This window comes from Siniperca chuatsi, linkage group LG9, assembly GCF_020085105.1.
Source record: "Siniperca chuatsi isolate FFG_IHB_CAS linkage group LG9, ASM2008510v1, whole genome shotgun sequence".
Classification (NCBI taxonomy): Eukaryota; Metazoa; Chordata; class Actinopteri; order Centrarchiformes; family Sinipercidae; genus Siniperca; species Siniperca chuatsi.
In genome coordinates, this window is record NC_058050.1 from 16870396 (window position 1) to 16893153 (window position 22758).

The window sequence follows — 22758 nt, forward strand, 5'->3', positions numbered from 1 at the left end:
GATATCACCCTACAACAGAGACTGACTGAAGCACTAAAGCCTTGTACTTTTATAAGATATGAAAGTAAGCCTACTTATCATTTAGAATTATGTTTTTATATTTATCTTTTATTTGGTCCCAAGTCCGTTTCACTTTATTCTTGACGCTGCACTTAGCCTAAGTCTTGCAATGCTCTATTTTACGTTTTAACTCAGCCATGACATTTTAATCCATGGTGTTTTATCAATCATCCATTGTTTAAGTTTTTAAAAAAAATGTATTTTATTGTTTTGTTTTATGTGTAAAGCACTTTGTAACGCTGGTTTTGATGAGTGCTTTACAAATAAACTTTATTATTATTATTATTATAAATGTAATTATAGTCAGATGTCGTGCCCTAATGATGGGGCAGTGATATTATAAGCCTATTAATTAAGTTACGCATTCACACAGTCGGCGATTTTTTGCCAGCTGTGTTGCTTTCAGCACGGATTATATGTTCAACTTCTTCGTGTTTGTCTAATATTAGCTATAATTTGCTCTTCATTTGTGAAATATGCCGCTCTGCTGCCAGCGGACTCCATGCTTGCGATTGGGAAACCTGGGTTGATAACCAGCGTCGTGTGACCGCTTGTCCTGACTGCGGTTGTTAGGTTTAGTGACGCCAGATAACGAAAAAAGAGCGAGATGTGTTGAACTTGCTTTATAGTATAGGCCCCAGTTCTCTGACGTCAAACAACAATGGCAGCACCCATGGCAGCGCACATTAGGCTACACAACAACTGTCTTGATTGTCTGTTTATTTTGTGTGCTCAGATAATTTAACCTTTCTCTTCAATCAAGACAGTTGTTGTTTTGCTACTGTCGGGTAAGATGAGGGAAGATGCCCACCCACATGTAACTCAAAAAATACGGTCAGTTAATTATATGTCTCTGTGTTGTTGTCCAATTGAAAATGTGCATTTTCAGGTCAGGTCAGTTTTATTTATATAGCCCATTATCACAAATCACAATTTGCTTCAAGGCTTGGTTTCTTCTGTTTTGACAGAGATATACACAAAAGTTATTTTTGTAATCCAGTCAGGAGATTAGTGTGGAGAACTATTCCTTAGTTAGGAACAAATTGATTTTTCCCATATTTTTTAATATATTAAATTTTTTTGTGTTGTTTTTTTTAAATCTGGGGCAAGACACTCTCTCACACCTATATTTTTATGCAGTCTGATTTATATTGCTGTGTAAAAATTATTGAATGACACAAACAGCCAACAGCGTACAGCTTCTTTGCTAACTGCTCATTTAGATTAGTAAAGAGTAACCCATCATTTATTCATAGATTTTCTTTAAACTGTATAACTGGTGAAAGAATTCAGTATTTTCTGTTAATTTGAATCAGAATCAGAAATACTTTATTGATCCCCGAGGGGAAACTCTTTCGTTACAGCTGCTCACTATCACGTCAATGCACACAGGCATAGAAGTACTAAGCAAATCAAAATATAATACACTATAATACAGGTAAGAATTTGTTTTGTTTAATCCCTTGAAAGTTAAACCTCATAAGTGCCCTAATATTCAAATACCTTGGCAAACAATTAAAAAACAAATGGACTTATATTATTTATGTAAATCCTACATAAATAATATATGATACCCACTGTAGATACCTAGTGGGGTAAGATGCCCCTTTAGCTTATTTTTATGATTGCTACATTCATTACACATTACCAATGCCCCAAAACTGTGTTCATTTATACACAATCATACTGAAATCACATTTAAACTTCAAATGCATTTGTAGTAAACAGACAATGATCTTAAGGGGGGCATCTTTCACCATCTTAGCTTCCTGGTTTTACACAATTACATGTATAAAAAACAATAAACACACAAATAAAGTTACATTTAAAAAGTATTTAATGTTAATCAGACACAATAAATCCTATTGACTGGAAAACTTGAAAGAAGCCTTAAACAGTGAAGCTGATTCAGTGTAGACTATAGTTTATATTTAGTAGATTTGCTTTTGCTCCAACAGTATCTCTCTGTCATCATCCCACAGCAGGGTAACATTTCTCTTTCAGCTATAAACATCTGTATGGAGAGTAAACCTGTACAAATGAAGCAGCTGCAGTAAGACATTAAATTACAGATTTGACACTTCTTGACATATGGGACATGAATTCATTTACCATTTAGAATGAAAGGTGATATTTAGGTCATGCACTGGGCTCACGTCATATTCAGAGAATCGTGGAGCTCTTCACCTGCTTCCCTCCTCTATACTTCACTGTGCAGTTTAAAGGCGTGTTGAAGTCAGTGGGTCGAGGGATAAAGGTCAGGGTTGACACCGTTACCCACTTCCACGTATTCAGCCTCTTTGATCGGCGCTTGACCATTCCAGAGCGGCTCCAGGAGAATCGAGGGGGAATAGATGGGCAGGTGTGAGACACAGAGCAGGAGGCAGTTACTTTATCATTCAACTTCACAGACAGAGATGGAGGCTCTGGATCATCTGCAGAGTTTAAATATGATACCAACATGACTCATAATACAATGAATAAAATATTAACAAAAAATGTTTAGTGTATTGCCTTGAAACTATGAAAATAATCTATACAATACTCACGTATGACATCAATCGACACTGCATTTTGTGTGTAGGAGAAGCTTTTGTATTGCGGCATTTCAATCCTGAAGTAGAAAGGGCCGACATCAGTCGTCCTGACACCATCCAGCAGCATGGTGCAGTTGCGTGATTGGAGTTTTCCCAAAAACTGGGTTCGTTTTTTGTACTCCTAATACGTTTAAAGTTTGTAAACTGAAAAAGGAAATGTACTAAGATTCACGTGTAAGTTTGCAGGTAACATTCAAGTACATGTAAACGTAATTTCTAGGAGACAAGAATGCAAACATTCCACCATGGGACTCTAGGAGCAGTTAAAGGTAGTGTAATTTATTGTTATAAAATATGGAAGCATTTGTTTCATTTAGTCTGTCACATAAGATAAATTATAGCGATGCATGAAAAACTAAGTCCACACTTGGAAATAGTATGAAAGTCAAACCCTGGGAAGACGGAAGTCTCTCAGCTATGATGATAAGCCAGTGCCAAGTATGCAGGACACTGATACAACAAGGTCTAGAAAGTCATAATCCTCAGCAAAATCTTACCAGCCTCCTTTGTTTGGTGTAAATTTGGTGACATATCAGTGTATGGATTTAGTTTTTCTCAGTAATGATGAAGTATTACGTTTCTTATGACAAGGTTATGGCGTGACACTGAAAATTCTAAACTTTCTTGTTAAAATCAGTCTCTTTATTGATCAGTACATCAGTCCTTAATAACTAACTAATAATATATGAATGTGCCTTAAATGGAGAAGGACATTTGTGTCACTGTCACTAGTGGTGAGTTTTCTTCTTTCGCAATTTGACCAACTAACCAACAGTTAGATTCAGTGAGGCATGTGCATGGCAAGTAAAATGTGTGTAATCATTAGATCATTTAAAGGTGGGGTAAGTGATTCTGGAGAAAGATTGTTGATATTTGAACTCAGCAGCCAAATAAATACACCCCTCCCTTTAGTGTTCCTTCAGAAGCTCCGCCCCCCAAATTCATGGACACGCATTGTCAAGGCAACGTCACTAACAAATGGGCAATATGGCAAAATCTAGAGCGTCTACTGCCCGAGGGTAAGTTAGCCTCAATAAGGGCAAGCAATTTGTATTGCTATGAAAATACAGGTAGCATATGTTTTTGTAGTAGCTACTGTGGCAAGTGTGACAATGAGCCTGTCAATATTTAAATAGGTGTTGAAGCCAAAATACTTATCTAAGCCAAAATCTAAGCCGAGGAGTAGCTTAGCCTGTGTATAACATCATTACTAGTAACTTCAACAGTAACAATAAGTTATACTCTACCATCGGTGATACATGCTGTAGCAAGTCAAATATTGTTATACTAAGTTAGCAAGGTAATATCTCTAATACTATTTAGGCAGAGGCAGAGGTCGGAGTGCAACTGGTTCCCGCAGCCTGGGACCTGGCGAGCACGAACGCCCCCTGTTGCTGATTGGCTGGAATAGTGTTGTGTGGCTTGGCCCGAGCCACTTTGTTTATTTCCCATTTACAGAGCCAGGGCTGTGCACAAATCCAGATTTTTTTCAGCGTACAGAAAGAACAGACAACTAGCGGAGATGGAGATTTTAAAAAAAGAGGAGATATTCACTGAATTTGAAAAAAAAGTGTATTGGATTAGAATCGGACCAACAACTGACACATGACCTAATCTTGTATTTTCTTTAAGTAGTCTGAATAGTCATAGTTCAGTATGAGTCTGAAAGTATCCTGGGAATTGTTAGAGGGAGTGAATGCAATACACCTCAGCAACTTTTGCTCACCAAAATGGAAGCAGAAGACAGCAGCAACACCAACACCTTCACTAACTTCTACTTTATTTACCGCAGGCATTTACACAGGTGGCTACTATTGTTTAGTACACCAGTTACAGTGCAGTGGAAGAGGAGTAGACATTGTAGATCACTGAGGACAAGCAATGACATCCACTTTTAACCCTTTATTTATGGTACACTCCATAAATTAAATGTCACATCACAAGTCATAACTAAATAGGAGATTAAATCAGAAAAGAAAAGAAAAGTTTCAGCTCCAGCACAGATGACACAGGAAGTAAATTGGCAAACATATTGAGAAAGACTAGAAAAAACATAATGTATTATTTCACTAAACCCAAAATTTGTGACCCCCCTCTCTTTAGGCTTTTGACTAGCTTAGAGAGTACAAAAGCAAAAGCACGTTACTAGCTTGCAAAACTGATGTGAGACATGCTACATGCCCAGCCACCACCCAACCACCTTGACCATCCTTTACATTCTGCCTTACTACATATGGGGCACACTACTTTCTGCATTGGCAATAAAATTGCAGAGGGGAACCGTACCACCCCTGGCCATCCCTCTGGCCCCGCCCCATTGGAGTCTCACTACACAGTAAAGAGACATCTTTTCATGGCCAGAATGGACAAGAGGAATGATTAAATCGAGCAATAACTTTTTCAATGTAACAGAAGCTGCTCTGATAATGGCGTTAAATGTGACTTGTTTAACCCAGTTAGATGACCCGACAGTATGTCCACAATCTCTGCAACACTGGTGAGGAAAATGCTATGAAAACTAATAACAAGCATGATTTTTGTCTGAAACAATAATCTCTAAAAAAATATATCATGAACCAAGCAAGTTCATGCATTACAAACCACCAGCCTCTCACAATTCCTGCAACCATGAGCCAGTAAATAAATTGTAACTCTGCTGTTCTTCATTTTGCAATGACATGTAGTCTTTCTGATAAAGTCACTTAGAGGGAGCTGTGTATCCTTTCGTCCTTGTGATAAAATAATCCTGTTGTCATGCATCCTACACACCATGACACATGTTTGCTCATAGACAGGAACATGTGCGCAAAACAATGCAGAACACAGTAATAGCATTTAAAGTTAGGGTGGGTAACGTTGGAGAAACTTGCAAGGACAACTAGATTTTGAAAGTATCCAACCAATAAAATCCCACCCTCTCCCTTCAGGCCTCTCTCCAAAGCCACTCCCCCAAAACACATTTTCATGCACAAAGAGTGCACGGGCAGAGTGCGCTCAGGTAGGCAGGTAGACAGGCAGGCAGGCCAGCCAATCATTTAATTCGGTCTGAAATGATTGGATGTGCTCATTACAGTCCTGCGACTGCCACAGATATCAGATTGTTTTCATTTTTTTTCAGAGTATTTGATTTATTGACTGCTGTCGGGATGTGAAGAGAATTTCCACACATATAGCAAAAAATGCTTCTGAAATACATTACCTACCCTAGCTTTAAAATGAAGTTTAAGTCCAAGTGGATTTTGTGAGATGCAGCGTTTCTACTATTTTGAATAATCCTCATTTGCATATATATTGTCTGTGTGATCCATACTTTGATCCATCTGACCTGGAGGAGCCTGCAAAGACAGAAGTTGGGTCACATTAAAGGTATCCTGTAGAGTTTTAGATCTGTAAGACCTTTAAGGTTAGCTTTAGTTGTTAAAAGAGTTATGTGACTTGTCAGTGGCTCTTCTCTTAGTTATCATCTTCTTAGAATATTAAAACCAAACTGAGCGGGAGTATTATACCTCAATGTTGATGTAGACAGGTTCATCAATGGCCTTCAGTTCAGGAAGTTTCTTGTTGTCTTGTTTTTTGCAAAATGCTTCTCTGAAAAGACAAGTAACACATGTTTGGATTCTAATTTGAGGAACAGGAGATGTGCCATTATGTCTGCAATTCACATGCACGTATTTCATCAGTCATCTTAAATCTTCATGTGTCTAGTGTTAAACCATTGTATCATGAAACACACCTTTTGGCTTGGTTTGATGATGCTGTGCTAAAATTTGCATAATATCCAGATTCCTCCCTGGTAAAAGCCTGTGACCTGTGAAAATTGGTTATTGCTATGAGGCATGTTACTGGATGTGAATCAAATGTCTGCACGTGGTTTACGTAAGGAAAACACAAGAATCAGTCATAAAACTAAAATACTTTAGCCCCACACTCAATTGACAAATGAGTTAAAAGTGAAGTTACCTTTTGTGTTTTATGTAGAAGACAATTCCAGCGACAAAAATAATGATCAGTAGTAAAGCAACTGGTACAAAGGTGGCCGTATATATTGAAGTCATACCCACTGTGAAGAAAAATTACGATTGCTGTGAACAGTGATATTTCTGATCACTATGAAGGAAACTGAATTACTGTTTTTTACGTATTGAATATTAGTCTGAAACTGTCCTGAGAAACAAACTGTGTAAATGTACTTTTTGTTGTTCCAGCGGTGGTTAATGGGGTGGATGTACTGCTTACAATTATGTCTAAAAAAACAAAACAAATTAGTTTGTGACAGTTTTCATTATAGTTACATTTTACCCTGTGGTACTTTTTTTGTTATAACTATTGGGGAAATAATATACAGCCTGTTAGCAAATTGAGGAGTACAGAAACAAATTATATAAATGTGAATGAGGTGATAAAAAATGAATGGTTATACCTTGGTCAAGAGAGACTGGCGTAACACCTGGCCATGGGGGAGAAACGTGAAGTATTACTTTGATTTACCTTTCCTCATATAAATATAATTTGAATCATATTTCAAGTTTTAATTAAATTCTTACCAGACACAGAAATGGAGACAAAGTCCGTCTTGAAACTGTAGTTGTCACCCTTTGCGATAACTCTCACATAGATATTTGGTTCATTCTCCATGATGTTTTGGATCTTGAGGGAACAGTTTCCTTTGACTTTATCTCCAGTGAGTTTGGTCTTTCCTTTGTACTTCTCAACCACAAATGTCTCATTCGTGTGAAAAACGAATGCATTTTTGTCGTTGTCATTGATATTAAATGTACTTCTCTCTGGCTTTTTCCAGTAAACTTGAACATCTTTAGTGTGGTGTTCAGGCGGATAGGTAAATGTACATGGTATGTCCACGTCTGAGCCCAATAATGCATTAATGTGTCTAGTGACGCTAACATTCCAGGTTTGACCTGTGTTCAAAACCAAACCACAATTTATATTTATTAAAATGCATTCTTCACGAGGTAAAATTCAAAACAAACGCATCAACTCAATACAGTATGTCACCCACCTTTTGTAGTAGAGGTCAGGATCAATAAGAGACTAAGATCAATCAGGCCTGGCAGCTTCATCTGATCCAAGAAAGACGTTCTGAGGTTAACCGACATAATCCTGAAATAATAGAGTTAATCCAGTTAATTGCAGTATCAGTCACATCTGCTAGACTACATACTACAAAATTCTGGAGTTAAACCACCTGTATTCTGCCATTTACTGCGTAAAGTAAACACTCACTGTGAGAGGTACCCAGAAGAGGTTGTAGAGCTTTTGTGTGCTTTGTCAATATGTATTAGATCTCAACATTGATGTGAAATTCTTGGGTGTGTTTCCTGTTGCACAGTGGTGATGAACTGAAAAAAATAAAGGAAGCTAACTTTCTCATTGAGTTTGAGGGCAAATGCACATGTATGACTGTTCCTTATGGTGTGTGCCAGTCATATAATTTGAAAATACAATACTGTACTGTGAAAGTGTGCTAGATATATAGGATAATATTCACTTGAAGCTTAAGTGTATTTTTACACCTCTCTGAGTCACAGACAATTTTTTACGCTTATCAGAACAACAGTAGCTCAAGTGTGAATACCAAGGAAGTCTTTGTAAGTTTACACAGTGTCACATTAGAGTAGTTTTGTTTTTGGCTCATCCAGAATAAGTGTGTTGTGACCTGAGTATAATATTCAGTGGTTCAACAAAAGGCTTGCCAGTTCTGCCAACTGTGCATTATCTTGTTGATGGCATCTCTGCTCCACAGACTAGTTTCAATAATTTAAAATGAGCATTGAAATTATGTGTTGCTCAATTGCCATAAATTTTGTATCTAAATTAAAGGATAGGTTCACATTTTTTCCAAGGCTAATCCTAATACAATCCTCACATGCCCATATGTAAATTGATAGCATTATTGGTTGCTGTAATTGTTCCTCCCATCCATCCTGGCCACAAAGAAATCCCTTCTTAAAGCAATTTCAAGGTAAGTGATGGGGGACAAAATCCACAGCCCTCCTCCTGTGTAAAAATGTTCCAAAATTTAGCTGAAACAAATTTAAGGTTTCAGCAGTCTGAGTGAGACAAATCAGAGTCGTATCTTTCAAAGTTACACTCTTTTTAGCACCAAATTTCCTCTTTGTGTTACAATCCCTGTACTGCAGCTCAGCCTGGAAACACAGTCCATGAAAGCACAAAGAAGGACTTTCATGGGAGCCTATCTTTTAAAGCTTTTCACACAGTGTTGTTAATGTACAGTATTTTTACAGTCAGTACAACATATGTCACCTTCTACTATTAGACCTTCAACTTGGATTGCTGAGTGCTATGACTTAACACTTGACTTGTAATTGCAGATGACATAACAGAAAAAAGATACAAATCATATTAAAGCAATACAGAATCTCATTAAATATTTAAGTGGTAATATAAAATATAGCATTAATGGTGCAGCATAGTGTGTTCACAGACTTTTTTTTAATTTAGTGTATCGAGGTGTCACAGACTGAGCTAGTAGACCAGAGAGACACAGGTGGTTTTTAAAAAAACGTTTTTTCTTTTTTATTTACAAAAAGCAACAAAAATACTTCTGACAATAATTCTGGGCCCATAAAAGACGTACCGAAAACATAACCGAACTAAACTTAAACCCTATCGGAAGAGAACTGAACAGCACAAACTGACCTGACAAACTGAGACATGGGGGAATATATAATAATAATATGTAATAATAATAATAATAATAATATATAGTGGCTGATCAGGCCATTCAGACACACAGGGGGATAGACTAAGACATAACCATTTAAACAAACTGTTGAAGAAATAATAACAAAAATCAAACTAGAAAACACTGCCCCTCTCCATGATGCAGGAGGAACATGGTGCAGTCCAGTTGGCAATCAACATCATTTAAGCAGGTCTGATGCAGCTAGCTCTCCTAATGTTGGCCAGCCAGACAACTCCAGCAGCAACCCCCAGAAACTGGTAACTGTGTGGCTGCTGGTGTGACCATCACAGGAGGTTTCTGGGGACTGTAATAATGGGATTTCACAGTGGATGCATCCCTGTGAAGAAGATCCTACATTACATGCTGCAATAGCACCACCAACTGGCTGTTACTTTTTACTTTTGCCAGGAGAGACAGTACCTGATGCGGAAAACTTGTACTGATGTCAATCTTCACTTTGATGAATAAAAGAATAACTTGAACAGCCTCAGTTGTCCTTACTTGCATATATGAGTCTATTACAACACAAATCTGATATCTGAAAAGCTCTTGGTACGGCTTGCATACATGGACACAGTCGATACCAAAAACTTACAAAGTAACAATACATTCACTCAGCTTTATACAATATGTCCTACGTCATATAGAATCTCGACAGGACGCAAAACAATGTGTGTGTGTTACTCTACGTCCAGACCCTTCCATTATCAGGGTAGTTGGGAACATCAACAAGGTCGACATCAATACCGCTAGACACCCAGAGTCTGCTCACATAAGTATGCCAAGTCTTACAGACAGTGAAGCATCTCAGGTTAACGAACCATGTCAATGCACAAATTCAAACATTCTTATAAGACACAGATTCAAACATTCATTTATGATGAAACATTTATCCCACAGTACTGTAGACTTTATTAAACCTAATTCAGTTGTGTTTCTGGGAGGATTTTTGCTGAATGGTGGTAAACACCTTGTGGTTATCTGGTGTTGATCTATCTTCTTACATTACATATTCATTTTAAGTCTTTTAAATCAAGTCCAAATCTCAAGTCTACAGCTCTGCTTCTTACCTGTTAAACATATAGAGCTGAAAGCAAAGAAATTGTTTACCTCAACTGTATTCTGTTGAATTTATATCACACAATGACTAACTAACTGTTACATATAATCAGTTCCTAAGGGTTTACGGATAGAGGGTGTCCTGTGCTGTACAGATTGTAAAGCCCTTTGAGGCAAATTTGCAAATTCTGGGCTATATAAAATTGACTTGACTAGAGTATATGACATTATAATTTATTGTCTCTAAATGTATTCTAACTGGGTTAAAATAGGTTAAGTAACTGATATCAAAACTGCCGTCTTGTAGTCTGGTTGTATTGTAGTTTTAGCAGAGTGGACAAAACAGCTGGATGAGTGGAGGACTGATCTGGAAAAAACACATTTCCCATGACCCCTCTGGACCCCTTGTCAGACGTGACGTCGTGATGTCTGCAGCTCCTCCGTGTTGGCTTTGTGCGAAGCGACGCGGAGATGTTTGGGCGGACAAGTTAGCCCAGGTAACGTTAAATCTACATCCTCTTGCATTCATACAGCTATACGGGTGTGTGTAATAGGGGGGAACGTAGAAAGTGAGTTAATATTTAGCATCTTTGGCGCCGTAGCAGGTCGGAAATGCTAACATTTGCAGCCTGATTTTTACCGCAAATCAGTGAATTTAAGCTAACTGTGCAACCATTATATGTGTATCTGTGGTTGTTATAGAAGGTTTGTTAAAGACAATTATCAGCATGTTACAGCACTCTATTCATACAAATTAAAGTGTTGAATTTGGGTTATACTACAGCCTCCAGCGGCTGCCCTCCATCTCCGTCAGTCTTCTTTTGTAATACAAATGTTTTAAACCCATTCATTCTCTGGTCTCCCAGCTGTCGCCATGTAGATAACAAAGATGCTGTTCACTGCTTTTAAAAAAATACACTCCTTTTTTATAAAGTAGTTCAAGAATGATACAAATATATGTTTGGTTGGTATTATCAGTAAGTGTTTATGTATGTGTTGGCTTACCATCGTAATTAACAGTCATTCTGTGTTTCTGTGTGGGACCTGATTTCATAGAAACATATAAACAAGTGCATTTGAGAAGCCAAGAGGCAGGGAGCCATGCAGAGTCCGACCCAGTCAAACAGTGGGCCAAACCCGGTGACCACAGCAACCACAGAGCAACCACTGGACATGGAGACTGAAGCTCAGCCAGCACAAAGTGAACCAGATGCACAAGAGGAGGAGAATAAATCATCTGCTACTGCTGAGACTGAAACACCAATCACACCACAGGAAAATGGGACAGGGGTGCAAACAGCAGAAACACCTGCTAGTATGGCAGTCACACAAGCAGTGGAGAATGAGCCTGCTGTTAAGCCACTGACTGAGCCCTCAGTTAACACTGGAGGGATGGAGGTGGACTCTGCTTCAAAGCCAAGTGCCCCCACAGTACCGGTACCTGCTACAAATACGAATCCTGGGTGTGATGGGGAAAAGGCAAAGAAACAGGATAAAGGTGTACGTGATGGTAGGAAATATGTTCCTTCCAAGAAGGCGATGGTAGATCCTCTGAAGATGGACATGTCAAAACCTCTGGTTATGCCTCTCACATGTGAGTATATTACCTTGTCTGTGTAACGTCTATGTTATACCTTTCTGAACCAGGCTAGGATAGAGTGACCTGTTTGGTGTTTGGACTGCACAGTCCCCCCCCATAAAAATTTAAATATAACAGCACTTTAAGTCACATTTAGGAGGTTTAGTGTTTAGTGTCAAATCCCAGTTTACATGTGTTAGCATGTGGGCATGGCAGTCCACACAGTAAACAGGTACTACACTATAATAAATCTACTGTGATACAAAAAACTCTTCAGTAACTAACTGTGCACAAACATTATTGTGGAATTCAGTTTTACAGTGTACAAGACAGTATGCTTTTGAAAAATACTTCCTTTGTTTTACCATACTGATACAGTTTGATGCAAATGTGGTTAAACCTTTACAATTAATAGTTTCTGGTGTTCAATAGCAGCCAAATAAAACACTGCAGGTTGGAGCTAGACCAATATTTTGGTTGTGCAGATATATTGGTATGCACATATATGTGTTTGTCCACCAGAGTGCACCGACAAGTGCAAAATTTTGTCTTGCTGGTAAGGGGAGGTTGTAGAAGAGGAAGGGTATATTAAGGTGCCTTTCTGTTTTTTAAGCCACCACATTTACCCTCCTCAGCCACATTTTTATTTTTGCAAGCCTTTATACTTTCTATGAATACTTAATAATGTGTATGCTACATAAAATCTTTCTCCCCCTCCTGTCCTGTTTCCCTCTAGCATCTCAGCTCTCCCTGCAATGCATCGAGTGCCACATAATCTTCAGTGATCACAAGAGCAAAGAGCGTCATCTGAAGCTGAGCCACCCAGCAGAATATGAACAATGCATACTGAGGAATGCCCTTTTCGCATGTTACGTTTGTGACCGCCACTTCACAAACTCCACAGAGCTCATGGTCCACCAGAAAGCCCACATAGAGAAGAAACCCTTCAAGTGTCCAATCTGTGGCCAGGCCTTCAACAAGTCATCAGAGCTCACCCTTCATAAAAAAATTCATTTTGGCCTGGACGGTTATGCCTGCACTGACTGTGGCAAACCTTGCAAAACCATGACATTGCTGAAGTATCACCGCCGCACACACACTGGTGAGAGGCCATATGTTTGCAAGGAGTGTGGAAAGAGGTTCACCATGTCCAAAGCTCTGCAGAAACATATGGTGTCACACTTGCCAGAGGAAGCTGAAGGAGATGGGGGAGACACCACAGCTAAAGCACAAGTGAAGAAAGATGATGGTAAGAATAATGTCCATGTTACGGTCTTATCATTTTAAACATTCAAATGGTAACATACTTTTTAGCTATGCTAGCAACATGGCTCTAGGGATGACAGTGTTAGTCTGTCTGTCTGTCTGTCCACCACTTTGGTCCAGACTGAAACAAGTTTGAACAGACATTCATAGTGCCCAAAGAATGACTCCAACTGACTTTGTTGATCCCCTGGCTTTTCCTCTAGCACCATCACGAGGTTCACACTTGTGGTTTTGAGGGAAATCTACTAAACTATGACAGCTGACTCTAGCACTTAGTTTAAAACACTGCTGTGCCTATGTACAGCCTCGTAGAGCTGCTAGCATGACTGTAGACTCTCAGTCTTAGTACCATTTTCTGGTCCAACATTACTCTAAAATTTTAGAAAACAAACTGTCTATTAGGTTGCAGGAAATATACCACAATGCATCACAACTTTCTTCCTTTATTATCTTTAGGTGCTTCTACAAAGTATCCTTGTTCTGTATGCAAGGCCACTTTCAAGAGTACCAAGACACGGCTACATCACATGAAAACTAAGCACAATGTGTTGCCTGCTGCAGCCAATAATGCCCTCCCAGCTGGGCAGCAAGTAAAACAAAGTACACCTATCATAACTCCAATATCTATTTGCCAACCAGCACTACTACAGGTGGAGCCCAATGGCCCTCTGCAAAAAGTAGATGCCAATATTGACACAGAGCAGATTCACAGACTTATTGAATCTTTGGGAAATGTGCAGAAAGTGAACCAAGTTGTCATATTGGGGCAGGTGCCACCTCATGCCCCGCCACTGGAAGTGCAGCAGATATCACAAATGGCAGAATCAGTGAATTTGAATCTCAATCCACCGCAAATAGATTTTATGGGACTGAAACAGACAGAATCTAAGACAGTTGAATTGGACCCTTCAAACAACCTATGTGATTCAATGGAGCAAACAATTATATTGGAACCTATTACACCAGATGGACAGTTGGAAAGCCCTTCTTTCTCAGAACTAGGTTCTCACATAGCAGCAGGTGAAAATATAGAGCTAACACTTGTTCAGACTCAAGAAACAGAGAGACCTGAGGGAGAGGTGGTGCATCACATCTTTCAACAGCCAGATATTAGTGCAATTCAGTCTGATTCTATGGATCAAATGGCTTGTCAGAATGAGGTAGTTGTCCTCAAACAAAACCTTGAGCAAACAGTCATATTAGAACTTACCCCAGCCTTGATACCAACTGTGGAGCTGGAACAATCCCAAAATGTGCCACAAAATGAAATCCCGTCCTCTCTGGTATCAACCACTGAACTTGAGAAGACTCCAGATCAGACTGTAATAGATGAGCAGGAGACCAGTCTGTCAGTCCAAACACTTATGCATACTGTTGAGTTAGAGCTGACACCTTTACAAAGAGAGCAACAGGACCTTCCTTCTTGCCCGTTTGTTCCACCAGACACACTTACACAAACTCCAAGAGAATCTGAAACTAATCCCAAAGAAGGGGTTAATTCACAGATGCAAACAGTAAGTCTAGATGGGGTCCACCTTGTGATGGATGGAGACACACCACAAGAGACACAGGAAAAGGCTGAACAAGAACCATCTGAACAAGAATCATCTGAGAAATTGCTGGTAGATAACAAGGAGGGTCAGGAGCAGGTGGAGAACCTGTCTGAATTAGAGGACCCATCCACTAAAGAAGAGGTTCCATCACAATTAGAGACCAAGCAGGTGCCACAGATCTCAGAGTTACCAGTAAATGTAATGTCAGCTCAAGAACTGGTGAAAGTGCGGAAAAGAAAGCCAGCCAGGGCGTTTATCTTTCAAGGATATATGCAAGAACTGGTCGGATCCATACACAAGGATGATTTACAAATTGATGCCCGACCTGCCAAGCGGCAAAGAACAAAAAAGTCTCACCTTGTTGTTAAATTTGGTCCACAAAGCAAAGAGAAGAAAAACAAAAAACAGAAGAAACAGAATCAGCCAATGCAGGAAGATGTGATAAGAGGTAAAACACCAACGACAAATCTCTCAGAAAAAAAAGTACCGTCACAGAAGAAGGGAAGGAAGGGAAAAAAGGACAAGAAAGTGGGACATTTGGTATCTACAGCTGAAATAAAATCACCGTCATCAACCCAGGACCCACAGGTGCAACAAATCAAAGAGGATACCAGAAAAAATAAAATTAAAAAGCAAAAAGAAGTGGCTAGGGGTGGTGTTACTCATATAAGTGAGCACAAAACTGTAGCTTCCCCTGTATTCAAAAAGAAAAAACAAACAAAAATAATGCGAAAAGATAAGCCCAAGAATGCAAAGGATGGGAAGCGAAAGAAAAACCTGGCAAGAGAGGAAAAAGTTAATACAAAAATAAACGCAGCTTCAGCAGACATGCCTGGCCCACACATAACACAAGATGCTCTACTTCTACTGAAAGGTCATAAACAGCCTCAGCTGAAAGTTTACAAGTTAGACCCTTCAAAGGCATCTGGCCAGACACAGGAGGCTCCACCTCATGAGTCCCAAACAATGTCCCAACAGAGTAAAGACAACAAACTCAAACATCCAGCAAGTGAGTCTAAAAATAATCTCACAGCAGAAGGTAAGAAAAAAGGAGGAAGACCCAAAAAGAACCAGAAAGCTCTTTCATTGTTGTCCTCGCTACAGGTTTCCCATCAATCACCTGAGACACTGCCCACCAAGCAAAAGGCCACCAGAAAACGTAAAGCCTCCACGAAAGTGGAGACTGAAGGAGTAATAACTTCTTCTCATTCCAAGCGTGCCTTAGAATGTAAGGACTGTGGAGCGAGATTTAGTGAAGTCTCGTCTCTTCAGAAGCACAAGGCGACGGTGCATATCGTAGAGAGTCCTGGTCTCACTTACACCAATGGGAACATCTTTGAAGGTGTCTCCAGGTTGGATCTTTACCAGCTTCCAAAACAGCATGATAAGGTTGTTGGGGTGATGAATGCTACTTCAGACTGGGATACTGAGCCTGAAATGGGAGATATGGGATTAGAAGACAGAGAGCGAAGTGTCTCTTTTCCAGCTTTGATTCCATCCCCATCTTTACCTGTTCCTCCTTCAGATGTTGAAATGAGTGCCTTTGAATATAAGGGTGGAAGTAAAACAGGTCAAATAAAAAACAGTGAGACCCCTCCAAATTTCACATCTGAATCCCCTTTAAGTACCTCTACTCAGACAAAGAGTTCAGAGACAGGAGAACTTTTGGCATCAGATGAGGACAAGCGAGAAGAAGGTACTCATCCCATCTCAGAATCTGAAGTCCAGGGTACCACAGATGAAGACATTAAGGAGGATTTACTTCTTGAGGTAGATTTAATCACTGTTGGGGAGCAGAATGAGAGAGATGATCCATCTTCTCATGAAGACACTGTTCCCCAAAATGAATCAAATGGAACCTGCAGTTCTGAGGGTGCAAGCACTGGCAAATTTCCTGGGCAAGTTAGTAATGAAACAACTGAAAAAAGTCTAACTTCGCAGACTGTGTCATGCTTCACTCATCAAGTGGAGATCAAAGAAGAGGAGGAAGAAATGTTAGTCCAGAAGAAAAAAGAAGGAGGGAAAGGACTTGTTGTGAGGAATGCTACAAGGGGTAGGAGAAGAGGAACAGGATGTCTGAAAAGGGACCTGATATCAAAGAGAGTTTCAATTGAAGATACTGTTAGAGGAACAGAATCAGAGAAAGAACAGGATGAATGTCAGGTAGTTTATGAAAAACATCCCATCACCTCTGATTCAGAAATGAAGGATGAAGGTGAGACCGGCACAAAGACTTCAAAGCCAGAGACCATTCCTGATTTTGAGGCCAACAAAGCTACTGCTCCTGCCACATCTTTGCCTTCCATGCCTGCTACATTAGAGGAATCTCCTGAAGAGCAAGTCGTGTTTGAGCTGGAGTCGGTTACCACTAGTGTTGAGGAGGTAATGAATGAAAGAGAACTGCAGGGAGGAGAGGAACATGACAGGGACCAGTCTTCAGGCATCATACTTGAGAAGTTCCTCACTTCTAGACAGAGGGCGACTGCTGACAAGGAGCTGTGCCTGATGACAGCAAGGAACAATCAAAGACAGGTAGGATGCTACATTGCACCAATAAATACCTTACATTACCAATGAATGATGAATTCAACATTGCAAACTTACAACATTTGTTTTTGTTCCAGGATTTGGACAGCATTGCTGAGAATAAAGTACAAGTTCTTGGGAGCCAGGAGATCAAGGTTGAGGAGAATATCTCAGATCCACCACTGTTTGCACCCACCTGTCAAAATAGACAGAGTGCAAGTGTGCAGCCACATCACCATCGTGATATAAGGACTGTTTTGGTGAAGGAGGAGAGTAGCCTCGTGCTGAATGAGGTTCAGGCCATGCAAGGCAGCAGACACATCCGATGGAATGTGGAGCCAGTCAGCATTGAAAACACCTCCAGTCCATGTAAGTATTACGCCACACTGTTGGTACATTAGTATTAGTTAGGGATGCCCAGATCGATTGGATTTGAAATTAAATAAAAATGTGCGATCTGGAGATCGGGATTAATGCTTTCTAGTCACCGATTGCGAAAACCGATCGAGGACACACATTGTATTTGTTTACTAGATCTTGACCTCTCCAATGTGGTGACCGCGCAGACGCATAGCAAAAGCCAATCGCTATAAATATGAATTTCCTTCATGCTGGATAAAATCTACACTTTCCTGGCATATTTAGTGTTTGGTAACAGGCTCATAAAGGCGGGGAAGAAGGAGAGGGAGAGACGGTGACGCGTCAGAGTTTAAAAAAAGAAAGAGTTGAGCGATTTCTGATTCTGAGCAATTTAATTATAATGACTTGATGAACAAACCTTTGGTCAAAATATAAGACAGCTTTATGTGGTTCATTTAAATTTCAAGGACTTTTTAAGCACTTTGTTATAAAAGGGGCTATTTTCAAGGTATTCCAGTATTTTTAAAACCGCTATACCAGCTGCTATAACAAAAAAATTATCTGTATCGGCCGATATGGCTCAAAGATGATCGACAATCGGTATCAGTGGCAAAAAATGTGATCAGGGCATCCCTAGTATTAGTTCGGCATTTCAGGTAATGTGATTATTTGCTTTCTTTCTGAGAGTTAGATAAGAAGATCGATACCACACACATGCATTAGATGCATTAGGTATGGAGCTATAGCCAGGAGGTGATTAGCTTAGCTTAGCATGAAGGAAGTTTAGTTCAGTTTATTAGATTTGTCAGGGACCATGTACAAAAAACATTAATGAGATATGGAAGTGTATACAGGACTATATTCAAATGATAATGTGAACTTGAAAATGAAAATGTAATTCCACAATAGTATTATAATTTTCCACATATGTATGTGTTATTTGAGTAAAAATGAAATAATCCAATTTTCATTTTTTTCATTGGGTTCTATGACCATATTAAAATAAAAATGGAAAAGCTGCTTGACATTTAATTTTCAGAGTTGTAACCCGCTGTACAGTGAACAATATTCAAATGTTAATTCAAATTTGAAAATTAAATATAAACAATGTAACCTGATTTTCCATTTATGCAGGCAATATTTAAGTCAAAATGAAAATGACATTTTCTAACAATTTGAAAATGAAAATGGCATTTGACATTTCATTTTGCTGTACAGTGGACAATATTCAAATGCAATAAGTGAAACAGCGCCCCCAGTCTTTGCATTTCCATTTACATGTCACCACGCTCTTTTGGGGTCAACATGAAAATGTAATCTGTCTGTGCTCTCATCAAGGCGGGTCCTCAACTGCCTCAACTCAGTGATTTACGGAGTTTCCTGATGGACTGATAGCTTTACTTGTTGCTAAAGTAACCGCTAACTGCTGCTTAACTAGTTAGCGGTCCTATTAGCTCACTCTGCCTGGACTGGGAGCTCAGAGCACCGGCTGAGTGATGTTATTTACACTACTAGCACAGGAGCTTTGGACCGCTGAGAGGAGGTTTTCAGGGCCGACATGGAATACAGTACCAAGGTGATTTACAGCGGCTTCGACCAGGACTCTGGGGATGACGAATAATTATTTCATTTTAATTTTTACTCAAATAACACATACATATGTGGAAAATTATAATGCTATTGTGGAATTACATTTTCTTTTTCAAGTTTACATTATCATTTGAATATAGTCCTATAAACGCTTCGATATCTCATTAATGTTTTTTGTACATGGTTGTACCTTGTATGCTTCCATAAAGAAATTTTTTTTTAATAGATTTTGCTATTAGCTATTTTCCAGCTGCAGTGCCTGGGCATATAGACACAAACACACAGTGGAAGCAGGGGTAAATGGCTAGCTTGGCTTTACCCAAAGTTCGAAAATATGCCTTCAAACACCTAAAGTTTACTTATTAACTCACTGTATATCATTTGTTTAATATATACACAAACAGGAATGTAAAAACTTCAATTTTAGGTTTTAGGGGGAGTTGTGTGCAACAAGAGTTGAGCTCAGTGACTTCCTGAGTCTTGTTGTTTCAGTGAGGTTGCCGGGAAACAGAAAACATGCTGCAAACAAGTACGGGCCAATAGATAAATTGTTGTTACACAATGTAACTCCCTTTTGAAACCACAAAAATAATCCTTTTTAATAACCCCTTTTAATTAAATGTGTGTGTTAATTAGTGAGCTTTAGAGATGTTGGTTGGTGTATTTTTGAACTGTTGCTTCGTCTTTTAGTTAAGATAAACTAATCACCTCCTAGCTCTAGCTTTGAAAGGTGATGATTAAATAAGCCTATATGGTGGCAAATCCACTTTGTGCACTGTATTGACAGTCTGTAAGCCTTTGAGGACTTTATCTTTTCAGAGATGGGTGTTTGGGCCTTTTTGCTTTCAGTAATGGAGAGTGGGGAGACAACAAGGGACTGTTGTGTCACCCCTGAGTTCAACACCAACCAGTGTATCTTCTACCCAGTGAAGGAGGAGGAGAGAGAGGTTCTACTGGGAGCTGCTCAGACCAACAGTGGGAATTTAACCACAGGGGTATCCATTGATGCCCAGCAGACAGAACATCAAGCAGCAGATAGTAATTTAAGTGAGTCATTGCCTTTTCCAGTGATATTCCCCTTTTACCGAAGTTTATAGGAAGACCTCTATTTTAATGTTGAATCTGTTAACAACAGATTCTGCACCAGACTACCAGGAAATGAGAGTGAGAGGACTATTGTCAGAACCAGGGGTCAGTGACTTTGCAGATGGACAAGGTTTGTTTTCTATTATAAAATGACCTGTACTTCCTGTAGACCTGTAGCTACTTGATTAATGTCCTTATTTACATCTATTTATTTAAAATGTTCATCATACTTAAGATGACTCATCTGTCTATAATAATTGATCTTTCAGCTGAGGCAGATGCTGAGTGGCAGCATCCACCAGACCTCCGGGACTTTCTCCTCCAAAGTTCTGATGAAGAGGACGTGGGTGGTTTTGAATTGTCTGATCCTCAGCTAGACTCAGAAGCAGAAGTAATGGCCTATTTCTACAAGAACCAAACAAACAGCGCACAACAGCCAGATGAAATGCCACAAAAGTACAGTACATCTTAATTTTTTTAGTCTTCAAACCTTCACAGTGCACATAATTTTTAGTTACAACAAATTTGTTTGGAAGAGAAAACAAAGGCGAACGGTAAACTTACTACCCAAACTGTCCGAGTTTTCCTGTGCAATGATAATCCGAATCAGAAATATCAGAATCAGAAATACTTTATTGATCCCCGAGGGGAAACTCTTTTGTTACAGCTGCTCACTATCATGTCATTGCACACAGGAATAGAAGTACTAAGCAAATCAAAATATAATACACTATAATACAGGTAAGATAAATTAAGTACAAAGTGGATATAAGTATAAAATCTAAAATAGGTGTAAGTACCAAAGTGGATTGAAACGTGTTCATTTCAACTCAATTTTATTTATATAGCGCCAATTCATAACAGAAGTTATCTCATTGCACTTTTCCTATAGAGCAGGTCTAGACCGTACTCTTTATAATATTCTTTACAGAGACCCAACAAATCCCATTCTTTCTCTGCTTCTCTGTCTGTTTTCTAATTTACACCAAATTTGGTGGAACTTAAAATGTTCATAAATGGGACAATTAAGGGAGAACTCAGGATTTGAGGGATTAATATGTTAAAAAAAAAACAACTTTAACCCAATTCCATGCAAACACAGGAGTTGTTTTGCACTTGTATGTGGTGCTCACTCGTTTGCTCATATTTTTTTTCTTTTTCTCCCTTAGTTTGCCAACTTCAGTGAGCCAGCTCCAAACACCAAGAGAGGAAAACAGGACCAGAGAGCCCATTGATTACTTTTCCAAGTATTTTGGCTGGGATACCTGGGTAGAAATTGCCAATTGCACAATTAAACTGTCCAACATGCCCAACCCTGTCACAGCCAGAGAGGTTGCACAGTTTGTTGGGATCCACATTGCAATGGGAACTTTAAAGGTTTGTGCTCCATTGTGACCCTACTTTCTTGAATGCTTACTTGATAGTGTTAGTTGGACACATGACCACTAAATGTTTATTTGGTCTCTTGCTATTTTTCAGTTTCCCAGTCCGAGGCTCTACTGGGAGGACCTAACTAAGGTGCCCTTGATTGCTGAAGCCATGCCACTTTCCCGTTTCCTTGAGCTGTCTCGCATGTTGAAGCTTGCTTCTCCTGCGAAGGATCCAGTCAACAGTAATGTTCGGGAAGGAAGACATGATAGTGACTTTCAAAATGTAAAGCAAGGTAAAACTCTCTTAAGCAGGCATAGTGAAATTTTTCAGTGTAGTGACGGGCAGAAGCAAGGGGACACGCCAAATGACCTGAACAGTTCAAAAACACAGACTGACCCCCTGTGGAAGGCTCAGCCATTATTGTGCCGTTTCAAAGCAGGGTGCCAGTCACTGAGACGAGATGGAGATTATGCAGTTGACCAATATCCACTTCTTTTGACTGGGAAGATGCACCATAAGAAACTGTCTCTCCACTGTACTACGTTAATTGGATTTGGCGGTTTGCTCTTACATGTGGATCTTAAATTGGGTCTGTCCGGCAAAGAAGATGCTGTAGAAAAAATGGTCCCCAAAGGTAGTATGGTGTTTCTTTGTAAACAGGAACTCTCCACCCCTGCTATGCTAGAGCGTCTGTTAGTTGCTGGGGTTCATGGTGCAGGCAGGGTGGGAGGAGCCCGAGGACAGATCGGAGATGAGTTTGTAAGCTCAGATGGGAAGCTGATGTTACGCAGATCACACTGTGGCTTCATACTTTCTACTGCGGGAAATGGCCAGAGGAACATGGCTTCACTCATTGACAACTTCGAGAAGGCCCAGATGTCGGCTCATCTCAACAGAGATCTGCTAAATCTTTACTCTATCCCTCTCACTGCCTCGGCCCCAACCTGCTGGCCTCAAGCGGTGCTCTGGTACCTAACAGATCTGGCT

General features: G+C 39.6%; 3 protein-coding genes and 1 long non-coding RNA gene across 8 annotated transcripts in view; 2 read left to right on the forward strand and 2 right to left on the reverse strand.

Moving 5' to 3' along the window:
* Nucleotides 1-1879: 1879 nt before the first annotated feature.
* Nucleotides 1880-2798, reverse strand: LOC122882257 (sialic acid-binding Ig-like lectin 14). Its single transcript, XM_044209465.1, has 2 exons — nt 2610-2798; nt 1880-2495 (listed from the first exon to the last, which is right to left on the reverse strand). Exons 1-2 carry the CDS (start codon nt 2722-2724, stop codon nt 2224-2226), a joined length of 387 nt encoding a protein of 128 aa, XP_044065400.1. The 5' UTR covers nt 2725-2798; the 3' UTR covers nt 1880-2223.
* Nucleotides 2799-2923: 125 nt separating this feature from the next.
* LOC122882258 lies at nt 2924-5158 on the forward strand. The gene is made up of 2 exons (XR_006379320.1): nt 2924-3676; nt 3981-5158. It is a non-coding gene; the product is annotated as an uncharacterized LOC122882258 (long non-coding RNA).
* Nucleotides 4547-9920, reverse strand: LOC122882255 (sialic acid-binding Ig-like lectin 10). Of its 4 annotated transcripts, none has more exons than XM_044209464.1 (9): nt 7861-9920; nt 7675-7775; nt 7202-7573; nt 7078-7104; nt 6848-6901; nt 6715-6717; nt 6391-6465; nt 6164-6245; nt 4547-5992 (listed from the first exon to the last, which is right to left on the reverse strand). In XM_044209464.1, the coding sequence occupies exons 1-8, from the start codon at nt 7872-7874 to the stop codon at nt 6199-6201; spliced, it is 693 nt and encodes a 230-aa protein (XP_044065399.1). In that variant the 5' UTR covers nt 7875-9920; the 3' UTR covers nt 4547-5992; nt 6164-6198. The 4 variants fall into 4 exon arrangements, with proteins under 4 accessions (XP_044065399.1, XP_044065396.1, XP_044065397.1 ...); XM_044209461.1 differs by having other exon boundaries at nt 6618-6717; nt 7861-9881; XM_044209462.1 differs by having other exon boundaries at nt 6618-6717; nt 7899-9880.
* A 903-nt stretch (nt 9921-10823) lies between these two features.
* Nucleotides 10824-22758, forward strand: part of LOC122882248 — a 12802-nt gene continuing 867 nt past the window's right edge. Inside the window, exons 1-10 of one of the 2 annotated variants that reach the window (XM_044209448.1) lie at nt 10824-10937; nt 11497-12034; nt 12756-13268; nt 13742-17370; nt 17463-17733; nt 20164-20361; nt 20450-20530; nt 20670-20856; nt 21570-21777; nt 21880-22758. The exon at nt 21880-22758 is cut by the window's right edge and continues 867 nt beyond it. In XM_044209448.1, the coding sequence (XP_044065383.1) occupies nt 11542-12034; nt 12756-13268; nt 13742-17370; nt 17463-17733; nt 20164-20361; nt 20450-20530; nt 20670-20856; nt 21570-21777; nt 21880-22758 (6459 nt within the window). In that variant the 5' untranslated portion in view covers nt 10824-10937; nt 11497-11541. The remainder of the gene's footprint in view (nt 10938-11496; nt 12035-12755; nt 13269-13741; nt 17371-17462; nt 17734-20163; nt 20362-20449; nt 20531-20669; nt 20857-21569; nt 21778-21879) is intronic. The other variant, XM_044209449.1, reaches the window with a different exon arrangement.